Raw genomic sequence first — 16764 nt, 5'->3', positions numbered from 1 at the left:
GGGAGGCTCCAGGTCAAGCAAACTAAATCACGTAATGATTGCGATATTTTCGTTAGCAACGAAAAATCATTGGCACTTGTCAGCAACTCACCTGGCAGGAGTGAAAAATGTTATCGCAGACGCACTTTCCAGGACAACTCCGCTGGAGTCGGAGTGGTTCCTGGACAAAAAGTCATTCCAGTGGATTTGCAATCAAACCCCGGACCTCCAAGTAGACCTATTCGCCACTGAATCCAATCTCAAACTACCATGTTACGTAGCACCCAACCTAGACCCTCTAGCTTACGCCACAGATGCGATGTCCATAAATTGGAACATTTGGCAGAAGATTTACCTGTTTCCACCAGTGAATCTTCTGATGAAGGTCCTGCACAAGCTAAGATCTTTCACGGGACAGGTAGCATTGGTGGCTCCCAACTGGCCAAAGAGCAACGGGTTTCCGCTTCTTCTAGAACTGAATCTCCGGCCCAAACAGATCCCCCGTCCAGAACTGACACAGGTAGTACAAACTCAGACTGTGTCAGCTTCCTCAAAAACTCTAAGTGCCCTAACTTTATGGACTTCATGAAGTTTGCAGCCCAAAAGAACACTAGTATTGATCCACTGAACATCTTATTCATAGAATCAGATAAAAGAGAATCAACGCTCAGGCAGTATGATTCAGCAGTGAAGAAGTTGGCTAATTTTCTAAAAGATTCAGATGCTCAAAATATGACTACAAATCTGGCAATTTCATTCTTAAGAACTCTATTTGAGAAGGGCCTAGCCGCTAGTACCATTTCTACGGTCAAATCGGCCTTAAGGAAGATTTTTCAGCTTGGCTTTAACATTAACTTGTCAGATTCATACTTCTCTTCGATTCCAAGAGCATGTGCACGCCTGAGACCAATAGACCGTCCTCAAACGGTCTCTTGGTTTTTGAATGATGTACTTAAATTAGCCTCAGACACTGACAATGAGTCATGCTCTTATATAACCCTTCTCAGAAAGACCTTATTCTTAATGGCCTTGGCTTCAGGTGCCAGAATATCTGAACTCTCGGCTCTCTCTAGAAATCCAGATCATGTTGAACTCCTCCCGTCGGGTGAAGTATTACTATCCCTAGATCGGAAGTTCTTGGCTAAGAATGAGGACTCACAAAACAGATGGGCTCCATGGAAGATTATTCCTCTGACACAGGATGCATCATTGTGTCCTGAAGTTACTCTTTAAATCCTATCTGGCCAGGACTTCCGAAAAAACTTCAGGCCCCCGTTTCATTAGAGAGAAAGGTGGTACGATCTTTAAAGGTATTAGACAACAAATACTCTACTATATTAAGCAGGCCAACCCGGATTCAGTCCCACACGTCCATGACATCCGGGCAGTGGCTACCTCCATTAACTATTTTCACAATATGAATTTCGAAGACCTGAAGAAATATACGGGTTGGAAATCTCCAGCAGTATTTAAACACCACTATCTAAAGAACTTAGAGGCCCTCAAATTCCCAACAGTGGCTCCAGGGAGCATAGTCTCCCCTGAATGACCGAGTCTTATCAACTCTTTTTCCTTAGCCCCTTTTTGTCACTCCCTTTCCCTTAAATACTCTCTCCTTCCTACCTGCCTCGCTCGTATTCCCTGCCAACCCTCTCTCTTCCAGGCCGGGCTGGTTTGTTGCCATCCCGTCACTGGAACTTGTACATAGCATTGAGACCATATTGGTATCACTAACATGTCTGTACATAATCTATTGTATATTGCTTCAGATACCATTCTGTTATATTATTTTTATTACTAGTCTTAAGCTCTAGTTTAAGTCCAGATTAGAATTAGTAAGTAAGTGTCCGCCCTATTACGGCGCATTAAATTTATTCTCAAGTGAAACTTAGGTTTCATTATCCCTTTTATATACTTGTTTTGTATCTGTTAAGCTTGGATGGGAATTCTCTGATACTTTTTCACTGGCAGACACAGGTTGAACCCAGAAAAGGGATTTTGACAAACGAAAACTCTATTTCTCGGGGAAGACCTGTGTCGCCCGGTGAACCCATCTTTTCTTCTAGTCCCACCCTTAGCCAGTCCAAGCTTGGGTGTCTATTCCAGGAATGAAGATGGCGGCCATGTAGTAGTAGTAGTAGCGAGTGCGAGCAGAAGGTAAGAGGAGTAACTGTTGTAACGGCTCTTGCCGTGGGAGGGATTTTCAAAGGAATCCTCTAATTGGCAAGAAGACCTGTTGGTAGGGGCTTCCACTCGCCCTAGTGCTATACCGACGCCCTTGGGGTGATCGAGCTGAGGGTAGTAACTTCAGCATACCAAGCTAGCTTTTTCTCTGGTATATTTAGGATCTATTTATACTTAGAAAAGTGAGCTACAGGGACTTTTCACCGGGCAACACAAGTCTTCCCCCAGAAATAGATTTTTCCTTTGTCAAAATCCCTTTTTCATACACATTTTAAACATAAAAGCATGAACATTTATAAATCGACACATCCATAGCTAAATTTGCGCTTATTTAACTCTATATTTTCGGCATATAACAGCATCAGGGGCATACAGTTTACCCTAATACCTATGTAATAACTCTCAATAAAAATTTTTAATATCATTTGCATAACCTTTATGGTCTGAACGGTTTTTCTACAAATGTACGTACTCATTAGACATAATGGTGCTAGCAGCGCTGTTAAGCGAAAATTGTGCCGTAAAAATACTTTGCAATACCTTATTTTTTTCATTAATATTTTTGACAACAGCCGTGAAACCGATTCGCTGCTAAGCGATTGCGCCGTTAACCGCAGGCCGCCTGTACATAACTACATTATAAGTATGCTGTAAATCATTTTTATCATAAAAATTATAATTTAGTCACATACACAATGTGAAAAAATACCGTAAATGGTGAATAAACAGTGTTGTTATAAAAACAAATGCGAACTAGTGATAATTTTAAAAGGATTACATAATACTTCAGTACTATGAGAGAAAATGGCTTATGTATACAGTAAAGGGGCAACTTGATTAGTTGTCAAATGTTCTGTAAGACAGATTTATTTAATTTGTATTAAAGATTATTTAATATGTATTAAACATTTTATAGATATTTTGTAGTTTACATTAATATTAATATTTTAAAATGACTAAAATCCCGAGTCTGGCGTTTCAGGACTTCAGTTTTCCTTCTGAATTGAAGGGAGAATGTACTGCGTCTCTGGTTCACGACGTCGTTTTGTAAATTTGCTCATAAATATACCAAGGGGTTGCTGTTGGCTTTTGTTCTTGTCTTTCACGATAGTATGTCAGCTCTAAATGTAATTTTGCAAAGAAAAATGGAAAGAAAAATTTACAAGCATTTTTTGAGGGGGTAACAACCTAATGCCGATTTTTGTTTTTTGTGGGTGGTTGTGGTCCCTAATCCCCCACCCCCACATAACAGGGGTTAATTGTAAAGTAATGTGTATTTGTGTGCTTATATGCAAAAAGTCTTACTTCATGAATATACCATACCAGGCCAAGTATATTGGCCTGGTCTTACAGCATGAGGTATTTTTTTAGTTTTATAAAACTTGTATGTGATAACTCGTCTTTCTCTCCCTATTACCTGCATGTTTTAAGTTTAAATGGCTTCATTTACAATAATGTTCAATAGTAACAACACCATTTTTCTACTACCTCTGAGGCACATTTATAAGCTTTAACATTTTTCCATTTGGTTTACCTGGAATTATTACCATATTTCCAGAGATGGAGGAAAAAAATTGAGTGACATTAATAAAAAAAAAAATACCTTTTGTTTATTTTTCATTTCAATATTGTATGTCACTGCAAGGCAAAAGTTAATTTATTTCAATCCATAGCAGCAAATAAACAAACTGTGAAATACCAAGAGTTAGCTATAACTAAAGCAGCATTCTTTCTGTCCTAATCGCAAATATATAAGAGACAAGAAACTTACATATAGCCTTGCGTGAGTAGTATTTCCAGGTTCAGCTGCATTAGTTGCACCTTCTGCTCTATATAATTCTCTGTTGTGTTTAACTAATGCACCCTGGGGCCAAAGTACTGAATTAGACCAAGGGTTGTAAGGAGCATGAGCTGACCGTCCCTCAACTCTTGCCCAGCCACCTAAATGCATGGAAGATCGATGGAGGACATCACAATATCTGTCAAGGGAATTGACAATTCATCTTATAAGCTCTGATTCAGTCATGCCTTTGTATTATGTTTCATGGCATAAATGCCTGAATCAGATAAATAACAAGAGCAAGGGGCTATATGATTTATTACTAATTTCCTCATATGAGTTGAAAATTGTTAATAAATACCCAAAGAGAAATATCAAAGGTAATTTTATTTTTCAGGCTGGTAATATAACAGTATACTGCAGATACAACATAAAGAAACTATTAAGAGGTTTAACATGAAGTTACCTTGCAGGATAGCAGTAAAGGAGATGCCACATAAAGCAGGTAGTAGCAACAAATAAGGTGTGAAGAGTAACCCACGATACATCATAATATAACGAGGACTGAAAAAAAATAAAGTTTTCAATATTGCATAAATACATTGTATAGTAGGTAATATAATTTCATCATACACTCAATCTAATTCAACATTGCTAAGGAAAAACAAATTTGACAAGCTCTGAAAAAAAAACATTAATAAAAAAAAGCCTTACCGGAACAAAGAAACATGGAATTAGCGTTGTATAATAGACAATGACAATTGTCTGGTACATGACTTGTGCCATACGCCGGTTACAGTCATTAGTCAGAAATTCTACTTCCCCTCGTACAGCATCAGCACTACTCAAGCACGAATGCTGAATAAGTCTCACAACAGCTGTTGAAGATAAATATCTCAACTATAAACACAGGAAAATGAAAATTAAGTAAATAAGTTTTCAATACAAATGTAAAATGGTACAACACAAAACTGAATGAGCTATACAAATGGGATCTGAAAAAAAGACAACCAAAATTAGTCAGCCAAATCTTATGAAACTGCTAAAATAATTTGAAAATACAATGAAATGTGTCAATGCATGACAAACCTAAATCTTGTTCTCAATGATTACCCTTCAATGGTCTATCCAAAGCTCAATGGTGAACAGACTAACATCAATGAATTCCCTTTCAGCTGGTCTTCTAGCCGGGTATTGTGACGTAATGATAACACATTATAACACATGACAGAGTATAAATGGACTCACGATAAGAGGGCTCTTACTCTTATCCTTAGAGAATGCTGAACCCAGTTTAACTACATCAAAACCTGCATACTGTTTCATACGAACAAAAACTGACCTAGAAGCTATTCCTTTTCTGGTCAATAAACAAATCAGAATTCAGAGAATTTCATTCTTCACTTACTGATTTCATTATAGTCCAGGAGTTCACAGAGATTTGTATTACATCTCGAGTACAAAAGGTTTGATAGCTAAAGTCATTAGTTAGGGTGATGGGGGACCTCCAAATGGGTCATTCTTGAGTTATGCCATTGGTGCATCGAGTAGGGGGTGCTGCTTGAACTGGCCCCCAAAACACGTTTAACCCTCTTACGCCGGAGTGGTAAATAAAAAATTGTCTCCCGTATGCCGGAGGGGTTTCGGAGTGAGCGCGGAAGAGGAAAAAATATTTTTTTCAAAAAATCACAGCGCGCTTAGTTTTCAAGATTAAGAGTTCATGTTTGGCTCCTTTTTTTGTCATTGGCTGAAGTTTAGTATGCAACCATCAGAAATGAAAAAGATTATCATTATCATATATAAATAATGCGATATATGATAGCGCAAAAACGAAATTTCATATATAATTGTATTCAAATCGCGCTGTGCGCAAAACGGTTAAAGGTAACAAGTTACTTTTTTTTCGTTGTAATGTACACTAAATTGCAATCATTTTGGTATATAACACATTGTAAAATGATAAAAGCAACACAGAGAAAATATTATCACAAAATAATGCATGAATTCGTAATGCGCGGACGTAAACAAATATTTTTTTCAAAAATTCACCATAAATCTAAATATTGTCCTAGAGACTTCCAATTTCTTTCAAAATGAAGACAAATGATTGAATATTACTATTCTGTAAGAGTATTAGCTTACAATTGCAGTTTTCGACCATATCTGACGAGTTAAAGTTGACCAAATGTCGAATTTTTTTATATATATATTTTTTATTTGCAATTATTTCGGAAATAAGAAAAGCTACAACCTTTAAATATTTTTCGTTTTATTCTACATGAAATTGCGCACATTTTCATATATAAAACTCTATGAAATGCCTAATATGAAATGGAGCAAATATTCCGAGAATGGGACGTACGCATTTCGGAGATTTGTGGCGGAGAATCCGCGCGCGGAGCGAAGGAAAGATTTTTTTTTAAATTCACCATAAATCTAAATATTTTTCTAGAGACTTCGAATTTGTTTCAAGATGAAGATAAATGACTGAATATTACTAGACTGTAAGAGTTTTAGCTTACAATTGCGTTTTTCGACCATTTCGGTAGAGTCAAAGTTGACTGAACGTGGTTTTTTTCTATTTATCGTGATTTATATGCAAATATTTCAAAAATGAGAAAAGCTACAACCTTCAATTATTTTTTGTTGTATTCTACATGAAATTGCGCACATTTTCATATATAAAACTTTATGTAACGGCTAATTTAAAATGGTGCAAACATTACCACAATCGCACATATGATTTTTTCGGAAGAGTTACCGTGCGGACGTAAAGAAAATGTTATTTTTTTCATAAATTCGCCATAAATCGAAATATTGTGCTAGAGACTTCCAATTTGTTGCAAAATGAAGGTAAATGCTTGAATATTACTAGAATATAAGCGTTTTAGCTTACAATTGCGTTTTTCGACCATTTCGGTAGAGTCAAAGTTGACCGAAGGTTGAAATTTTGGCAATTATCGTTATTTATATGAAAATATCTCAAAACTGATAAAAGCTACAACCATGGGTTTTTTTTAGTTGTATTGTGCATGAAATTGCGCACATTTCCATATATTAAAACTTTATATAACGGCTAATTTTAAAATGGTGCAAACATTACCACAATCGCATGTATGATTTTTTTCGGAAGAGTTACCGCGCGGAAGTAAGGAAAAAGTTTTTTCATAAATTCACCATAAATCGAAATATTGTGCTAGAGACTTCCAATTAGTTGCAAAATTAAGGTAAATGATTGAATATTACTAATATATAAGAGTTTTAGCTTACAATTGCGTTTTTCGACCATTTCGGTAGAGTCAAAGTTGACCGAAGGTTGAAATTTTGGCAATTATCGATATTTATATGAAAATATCTCAAAACTGATAAAAGCTACAATCATGAGTATTTTATTGCTGTATTCTACATAAAAATGCGCACATTTTCATATATAATACTTCATGTAACGGCTAATTTACAATGGTACAAAAATTATGTCAAAGTGACGAAATAATTTCAGAGATGTGTCACAGATACTTTTTAGTGCGGCAAGAAAGAAATTCGCGCTTGCGCGCCTGCGTAACGATTGTAAACAAAACAACACCTTGATCCCTGAACTCCCAGCATCCCCCAAGGCGCATGATTCAAAAGTTTTAGGCTGGTAGGCCTATAAGTATTTTTCCGCGAATTTTAAAAAAAACTTTTGTAAGTCGACGTAAAATATGTCCAGTCGGCACACGAGAGACAAAAAATGTCGACGTAAAATACGTCCAGTCGGCGTAAGAGGGTTAAATTATATTTTGGAGTACATCAATCAAACCTGTGATAAAAGTTTCATTTTGACATTGTGATTACAGATGTGCTGCCATTCTTAAATGGCACAATTGGTGCAAATAACATTTAAGAAGGGCCCAATGGGGGAGCTACAATTACATTTAAAACACAATTTGAGCACATTAATGAAATTTTGTGGAAATGTGGAAATATACCTTATAGCTTCCTGATGAAGGATCAGTAATTCTTAAGTGTCAAATCTGGAGCAAAACTCATTTAAGAATGATCTACAGAGGGTGCTATTTTTAAGCACATTTAAAACAGGTCTTACGTACATTAATGAAACTTTGTAGAAATATCCTTTAGACCTACCTGATAAAGGATCAGCAGTTCTTAAGTGTCGAATTTGGAGCAAAATCCATTTAAGAACTGCCTAAAGAGAGTGCTATATTAGCACATGGCCGATTAAAATAAGTTTTCTAGCTCCATGACCTCTTTATATACCATGAATAAAACTTTGAGGGAATATTTTTTTTATCTGATATAGAAGAACAAAGGAACTGCAAATTTATATATTTAAGTATTTATTAATACGTACAAGAAAAGGTGCATTGGTGAAGAGTCAAATATAATACGTGCCAATACTATTAATAATTCGATATTCATTTATGGTATTTACCCGGATATCATGATATAATATCTAATGTATGTAACTCATGAATTATCAGTTTTTTAAATCTAATGTTTCACAGCTTTTGCAAGGTAGTAGCAGTAGTAGCAGTAGATATTGTGGTAAAACATTGCTATCTAATAACATGCTGCTACAGGAGATGGCCAGGCACTAACATGTCTATTTGAAACCAAAACTGCCTTTTGATAGACATACTCATATTAATTAGTATGCACATACATGTACTATCACATTTGCTATAAATCTATTGCTAAAATTTATAAGATGAAACATCAAAACTGCTGATGAATATCACACACACACACACACACACACACACACACACACACACACACACATCTCTCTCTCTCTCTCTGTTATGGAAAAGATATGTGAATATGCTTATAATCATGAGTTTAACTAGTAGTATTAACTGGTAAAGCAAATTATAATCTCAGGCTGCTTTTCTGTAACAAGATTCTAGTCATCCTCATCACAACACCCATTTTCATTTGAAGATGCAATATTCATGTCATCCTCCTCATCATTGTCCAGTGCTTCCAAGTCCTCTGCCTCTGGGATAAGGCATGCAGGGAATTGCTCCTCTCGAACCAAACCGGTTTGTAATGGCCATCAACCAACTGCCAGTCATTTTCTTCAGAGGGATGCTACATATGAGTTTGATCTGCTCGTCCACAAGTTAGCAACACAGGAGGAAGGCTTAATGTACAGATTGAGCTCGTCTTCGCAAGGTGGTAGCCCACTTGCATCTATGCCCTTCAAATTGGGTAGTAGGTATTTTCCATTTCCCTCTGGTCCATATGTCTTCATGAACTTCTCATACCTCCATTCATTCAGCCTAGTGTTTGCTCTATCCTCAGCTCCATACATTGTGGCTGTGAACCTCTGAAGAGCTTCTTTCATTGTGTTAGAAACTCTAGAGCCCATTGCCATTACCCTGAAAGTCTTCAGGTAGTCAGGTTGCTTTTCTAGAGTTTGGAGAGGCCTGACCTTCCCTTTTCTGACATACACGGATGTATAATCTGATCTTGTGAAGGCATGGAAAGCTGGCAACGCTGCATAAAGATCTGGTCCTAGTTCCTTCCATAATGCAGTCAGGCTGACGTAACAATGATTGTTCTTTGAAACTGTTCCAATATCCATCCACAATGTTGACTAAAATCTATTACAGTGGTACAATAATATCACTGCAATGTCTGTGTTGGATGCCCTGACCACTATGTGTCCATTCTCACGAGCAGCTGATGAGGAATGCAGACAAATCTTTGTCTGCCTCTTCAAGGTTGTTTTTTAATCCATCCAGTGTTTTGCTGTATTATACCCTCTGTCACCTGTAACTCATAACATTCCCCTGGACATCTAAGAAGACTTCACAATCCCCAAAATTTTCGCATATGAAGAGTCTTGCCATTCATTGGGAAGAAACTGAGGTAGCTGCTTTTTGAAGGACTTGGACTTTAGGGCATCATTTAGATTTCTTGGCACTCCCCTCAGCTCTGACCCTGTTAATGATGGAGGTTCTGTCGTCAGATCTCCGCCCGCCTCTTTCAGTGTTCTTTATTGAAGGCTGTGGATAGTCATCAAAGGCTATGTGTATGTGTTTGGCTTATGTTGTTAAACTCTGGGTAAGAATACTTCTGGCTAACCCTCCATATGTGAAGGGCAAATTTGGTGGAAAGGTATGTAAGAGGAACTGTCCATCTATGACGTAAGCACTGACTTCCTTTGGATGCTCTTCGAGACCTTTCACTTTACTCTCCAACATATTAAAGGGTGCACTCTTATCAAGTCTTTATCATTACTTCTTCAGGGCTGGCCAAGGACAGAGGTACTGGAATCAATGCGTACTGGAGAATATGCTGCATGTCAAGACTCTTCTTGGTGGACAGCACAAGGAGACATCCCATCAGATCACGTGATCCTTTAAGGGCTGCAATTTTTGTGTTCTTTGTCTGACAATTGCTTGCACAGCCATCTACAAAGGTTTTCAGCTTTTCCTTCATTTTGGAATTTCAAACTTGTTTGGATCACTCACGCAAGCCTGGATGAATTCCTTGTGTCTGACTTTTCCTTTGGTTGGTACATTGAGGAGGCTTTCCCAGATTTCATCATTGGTACCTTTTCCTGTGCAAATATTGTACAATACCTCTGAAGCTTCCTTCAGTTTTCAAATGGATTGTTCGTATCTAAGAGCTGTTTGATGATTTTCTGAAGATCTTCATTGTCACGTTGAATTTGTCTTGGCCTAAGTTTTGTAGTGACATCATCTTTACTAATCGATCCCACCATCTAAGGCGAGAGGAGTAGTCATTAGTGAAAAAGGTGATTCCTGTCAGTCGAGATGCATCATCGGCATTTTTCAGTATCAAATCCACAGGAATTTTGCTCATATCATGTTCTGTCCTTCACACTGTGAATACACCCTGATTAAGTATCTCTCATCAATACTCAATAAGTCCAATTGGTATTTTGTTAACCAGCGGGGATAGTTGATGTGACCCAAAAAAAACAGGTCAATGATTGGTGTCAGTGTGAAGACAAAGAGCATCATGTTATTTGTCTGGATAGCTCTTTCAAGTTGATGAAATATGTTAATGTACACACACGCTCAAAAAACTGGTGGCAGAGTTTCATAATTTTTCGTTCACCTGCCTGACGCATGATTTATGCCTCCAAGCATGAATAGTTGAGACAATGCCCAAACCTATTCAGAATTTCAACAAGCTTCTTGCTACCTGTGATAGATCTTATAGCCATACCTAGAGTTACATGCATCCTGACTTATGGAATCAATACGACATTCAATTTGTTTTCCACATTGGTCAGATTTGTTGCCTGTGTACAGAACTTTGAAGTTCATCATGGGCTGGGGTACAATTGTGTCCCTGTCTCTAATATCATTCACAGCTGCTTGGTTGAGGAGTCGTTCCTCAGACTCTGTGTAGTCATAAGCCACATGTACAGAATCATCACCAATTACAGCATTGTAAAGAATACTACCTAATTTCTTACCTACTGGACTCTGGGCCTTCATTTTGGACCCAAACTTATTTGTTAGGTTTCGCAACAAACTGTGCCTAAGCATAGGAGACTCATCGGCAAATGAACAAGTCCAAATAACAATCATACACAGATGTCAACAGTTCTGCATGTTTGTCAGCAATTACAAACTTCTAGACATATTCATGGATATTTCTAACAGCAATTATTGTCTTATTCTGTGGAATATCATCTTTTTTCTGTTCAGTACTAGAAGTTCTATTGGCTGCACACAAGAATGTGCTTTTGCATGAATGATGATACTTAGCTTCTTCTGCTACCAAGTCTACACCAACAACTTTCAAAAGTAGTTCAGCAGCCTCTTGAATCCTCTGTCCTGCTTCTAATGCTTCACACGATCCTAAAAGTACAATAGCCCCACCATTTTTCTTCCTGTTTTGATTACAGGAAAGACAAGTGACAGGAAGAATTCCAGATGATGAGGGTTCAGCATCATCTACCCTTGCATTGGAACGTACGTCAAATTCCTGTCACTAGCGTCAGATGGTCTATATCTAGGAGCTGATGTTGTGGATATAACAGCTGTGAATTTCTGGCTCCATGATACATGATAACCATCATTCTCATCTGGGCTCTCGGGCAAGCTGACAACCAAGTCATAATAAATCAATTTCTAAAATTGGGGTTTTGCATGCCTCTTCTCAGCTGAGGCTTGCACAGTACTCCAGTTCATCTCATAGAAGAGCAAACATCACAACATTGTTTCTTCTCCAAAGGCTTCCCAGCATGGAGAATACAATGCCTGTCATGCATGGAGCCAGGAACAGCATTGTTGGCAGGATCAGATGACCCCATATAGTTACATCAATAACTAAATTCATGTGAAAATAAACAGCTCAACAGAGACATTTTAATTTCATTTCAAGTAATAATCCAGCAATGTGTAGAACACACTAGGCTCTCAATTTGGACACTCGAAAAAAGATCTTAAACACTCGAGTTTTGATACAACCCCATAAACTCACAAAAAATCTCAATACAGGTAGTTGTCGACTTATGACCAATGCGAGTTACGTCTGATCGGCTTTACAAGCAATCGTAACGCGAAAATGGTGTACGACAGTTTTTCCCCTAGCTTCCGCTTCTCCACACACAGCTCGCTGCGCTGCCGCTGCTCACTCAGTGTAAAAAGCATCCCGCTACCGTACGCACCCTCCGTGTCTGTTTACATATATCTTGTGCTTTAGATAATTTCTTAAAATGTCTGCCAAGAGGAAATTGTCTTTATCTAATCCTCAGCCTGCCAAGAAGGAAAGAAAGGCCATTGACCTGGACACAAAACTAACAGTGATAAAACAGTTTGAAGGAGGAAAGAAGGTTAATGCGATCGCATGTGATATGAAGTTATCGCACTCTACTGTGTCTACGATTCTGAAGGACAAAGAAAGGATTCATGAAGCTGTGAAAGGTTCTGCACTCATGCGATCGACTGTGATTACAAAGCAAAATACCGGGCCTATCCATGAAATGGAAAAATCAAAATACCGGGCCTATCCATGAAATGGAAAAATTGTTGAACGTTTGGATGGAAGATCAAATTAAAAAATGAACACCGTTAAGCCTTTTTACTGTGCAGACGAAGGCTAGAAGTCTGTTTCAGACTTTGAAGGAGCGTGCTGGAGAAGACTACAATCGAGAATTTTTGGCAAGTGTTGGCTGGTTCAAGAGGTTCAAGAACAGATTCCAACTGCATAATGTTCGAGTGACTAGAGAAGCAGCAAGTGCAGATGAGGAAGGAGCTAGCAAGTTTGTCAAAAATCTGGATGAAATAATTAGAGATGAACGATATCTTCCGGAGCAGATTTTTAATGTGGATGAAACTGGGTTGTTCTGAAAACGAATGCCAGCACGCACTTACATCCACAAAGAAGCCAAAAGCATGCCAGGTTTTAAAGCATTTAAGGATAGGCTTACTCTGCTGCTTGGTGGGAATATCGCAGGATTCAAGCTGAAGCCTTTCCTAATTTACCACTCTGAAAACCCACGAGCGTTCAAGAATGTAAACAAGCATGCTTTGCCTGTTTACTTTCACTCTAACCATAAGGCATGGATGACTCTGCCACTTTTTGAAGACTGGTTCCTTAACTGTTTCATTCCTCAAGTGTGTGAATACTGTTCTGAGACAAATATACCTTTCAAGATTTTACTGCTGCTTGATAATGCACCTGGACATCCACCACATTGAGATGATCTCAATCCCGATGTGAAAGTGATTTTTTTGCCACCAAACACCACTCCAATTCTTCAACCTATGGACCAAGGTTCGATTGCTGCATTTAAGGCAAACTATCTCCAAACCCCTTTTGCCCAAGCCATATCTGCTATAGATGCCGACCCAGAACTAACCCTGCAAGAATTTTGGAAAGAGTATAATATTCTTCAGTGTATTAAGAATCTGTCTGCCGCCTGGGAAGCTGTGAAGAAGTGTATGAATGGCATTTAGAAAAAGTGTGTTAAACGTTATGTGAATACTTTTGCTGGATTTGAGAGCGAATCAGAACTAGAATTGATACGGGGAAAAAATAGTGAAGCTGACGAAAGAGCTTTCGTTGGAGTGTGAAATGGAAGATATTGAGGAGTTTAGACCAAGATTCCCAAGAACTTACAAATGAAGAGCTGATGGAATTGGAAGAAGAAAGAGTGGTGGAAGAAGAAAGAAGTGAAGCAGAGAAGGAAGAAGAATTGCCAGAAAGGAAATTCACCGCTAAGGGATAATCAGAGGGTTTAGCCCAACTGAATAAACTCCTTGCACATTTCGAAGAAATGGACCCAAACATTGAAAGGTTTGCGAAGATTGAACAGATGGTACACGACGCGTTTCGTCCATATCGTGAAATTAATGACGAAAAAAAGAAGCAAACAATTCAGACCAAGCTAACCATGTTTTTTAAATGAACAACTCCTCCCGCCACACCGAGCGTTGCCCCAGTTGATGATGCCGACAACCCACAGCCAAGCACCAGTGATGCCAGCAGTCAATAAGTTTTTAATTTGATGTAATAGTTTTCAATTGTATTTTTGTACGTACATACGTATGTTTTTTTTTTGCATCTGTATTTTATATTTTTGTATGTTTTCCACAATAAACCAATTGTACTGTAGCAAGCAGTGACTGAATCAAACCTGACAAACGTAGCAATAAGAAACAGTATGATGTGTAGAGAAACGGGTTTGACTTTAACTTCACAAAAGTACGCAACCTATGACACGATGTGATGTGTAGAAAGACAGCACAAATGGTATAAAAATTTAAAGAAATCATAACAACTATGAAATATGATAGTGTCTAAAGAAAAATAAAAAATTGAAAAATTATTTAACTAAAGCAGCCTGACATCGCTCACATTAGGTAAGTAATGCTGAGTCAGTCCGAATCTGATTCCCATTTTGTATCCAATTTTTCTTTTCAGTGATATCATAAGTCAGAATGCATTGAACATCCAAAATTGGCTAATAAATTACTGAATTATACCATATAATATGCAGTAGTATACTGTAGGCTAGGCTACTGTATTCATAAATATACGTACGATATATGTACGTACACGATAACATCATTATTGTATGTATACACGAGGCTAACTTGTTAAATGTTACTCAATTTCTCTTTGTACTGAATTACTATAAGTAAATGTGCATTGAACTTAGAGAATTTGCTGAAATTAATAATGACGAAGCCATAGATGTATAAAGTATACTGTGTAGTGTAGGCTAGGCTACCCTACTGATTACCCTAGGGTAGGCTAGGCTAGCCTAATATTCTTTCGGCAAATTAACATTGGCCGACTTACGCCCAAATCGATTTACGACTGGTTGGTCGGAACCAATTGTGGTCGTAAGTCGACAACTACCTGTATAATAGTAGATTATCAAAATTTAAAATTTATTAAAAAGTATTACCAAATTTGTGTTCTATTACTCTGAACCAAGGCAATAATATATATTTATCAGTTTAGATGGAGAAATTGCTGAGGAAGCGTCCTGAGTTTTCTTACCAAGGGAGCCGATAGTTCAGTCCATAAAACTAACTTCTAAAATCTTAAAGATTTAGAAGGAGGTGGCCGATCTCTTTCGAAGAAAACCAGATTTTTGCCACTGTGAAAGCCGGTTTCCAAGAAGACTCAATATGTCCTGAGAAGTCCCCTTAGGCGGAGGCAAAAACACCCAAAGAGAGAGACTCCCCAGTGAAATAATACGAATGTCTTCTCTTATTCAAGCAAGAAGGAGGGAAAAGAGAAGACTGCTTTCCCTTGTGCTCTCTCTTCTCCTAGCCAACTTTCAACCTCACCCATTGCTTTCTTGGTTGAAATAGAAAGCACTAACGGAGGGAGACCATGAGACTCTGAAGAAACTTTACTAATCTGAAGAGTTGTAGCTGGAGGGGCAGGAGTATCTGGCTTGAAAAAGTTTGGATAGCTTTCCAAGAAAAATCACAAAAGAGCTTCATAAGCTGATGGCAGATTAGAATCTTCTGTAGCAATCTCTTCCTCTACCGCAGAAGATACATTAGACAAATGAGGGTCGGCCATGCCAACTGAAGGATTAGACGAAATACGAGGAGCCGCTGGTGGAATTGGCAGCTCGAACGACTCCAGTTCAGTTGGAAAAAGGAGTTCTGGCACTAATGGGTGCTCCTGCACCCCTGAAAGTCCATGCATCAAAGTCGAAGTCTCAGGCACCGATGGGCACTCATGCATCGAAGTCTCTGGCGCCAATGGGCGCTCATGCATCAATGAGGGATTCGGAGTCAAAATACGCTCGGAAACAGTGTCATGGCTAATAGCAACAGCACATACGGAACCCACAGCAAGGGGTCAATTCGCGCCCTGGTGTCCTAGGCCGTTCGTGTACTGTAACTGGTACAGCTTTAAGGGCCAAAGGCGACACTGGCGTCGAAGTGCGCACTGATCTCGGACGCTTACATCTCACAACAGGTTGGGAAAAGTCTCCCTCCGGAAGTTTATCGGAATTACCTGAAGAAAAGGTATCTGGGGTATCCCAGAAACTACAAGAAGGTTTAACCTCATTTACCTTCTTAAGCGGTACCTGATGGGTACAATTAAGAGTCCACTGCAGGCTGGTCAAACTGGTCAAAGTACCGTTAATTATGCATGACTAGTTAACAAACGTTGAATGGAAATGACAAAAGAATCCGAGTACTTCAACGAAGGTACTGGAAACTCTGCAAACAGCGAAAGCTAAACTCAAAGAAAACTATAGCTCATGACCTTCGTCGGAAGCCGGTAGAAATAAAATTGAGCTTCTTTGCCGAGTTGTTTATCTATTCCCACCATAGTAGGCAGGGTACCGACCTAGA

At 38.4% G+C, this 16764-nt stretch overlaps 1 protein-coding gene across 3 annotated transcripts in view; it reads right to left on the bottom strand.

Annotated features, from left to right (window-relative positions):
- LOC135206054 (transmembrane protein 39A-like) overlaps positions 1–16764 on the bottom strand; it is a 387090-nt gene that overhangs the window by 47612 nt on the left and 322714 nt on the right. For all 3 annotated transcript variants that reach the window (XR_010312668.1, XM_064237257.1, XM_064237246.1), the window contains exons 7-9: positions 4658–4821; positions 4410–4507; positions 3935–4142 (exon numbers count right to left, since the gene is read on the bottom strand). Coding sequence is in view for 2 of the 3 variants with exons in the window: in XM_064237257.1 (XP_064093327.1) it covers positions 3935–4142; positions 4410–4507; positions 4658–4821 (470 nt within the window). In the remaining variant the exon portion in view is untranslated. The remainder of the gene's footprint in view (positions 1–3934; positions 4143–4409; positions 4508–4657; positions 4822–16764) is intronic.

This window comes from Macrobrachium nipponense, chromosome 11 (assembly GCF_015104395.2).
Source record: "Macrobrachium nipponense isolate FS-2020 chromosome 11, ASM1510439v2, whole genome shotgun sequence".
In the NCBI taxonomy this organism is placed as follows: Eukaryota; Metazoa; Arthropoda; class Malacostraca; order Decapoda; family Palaemonidae; genus Macrobrachium; species Macrobrachium nipponense.
This window is presented reverse-complemented; position numbering and strand designations above follow the sequence as displayed.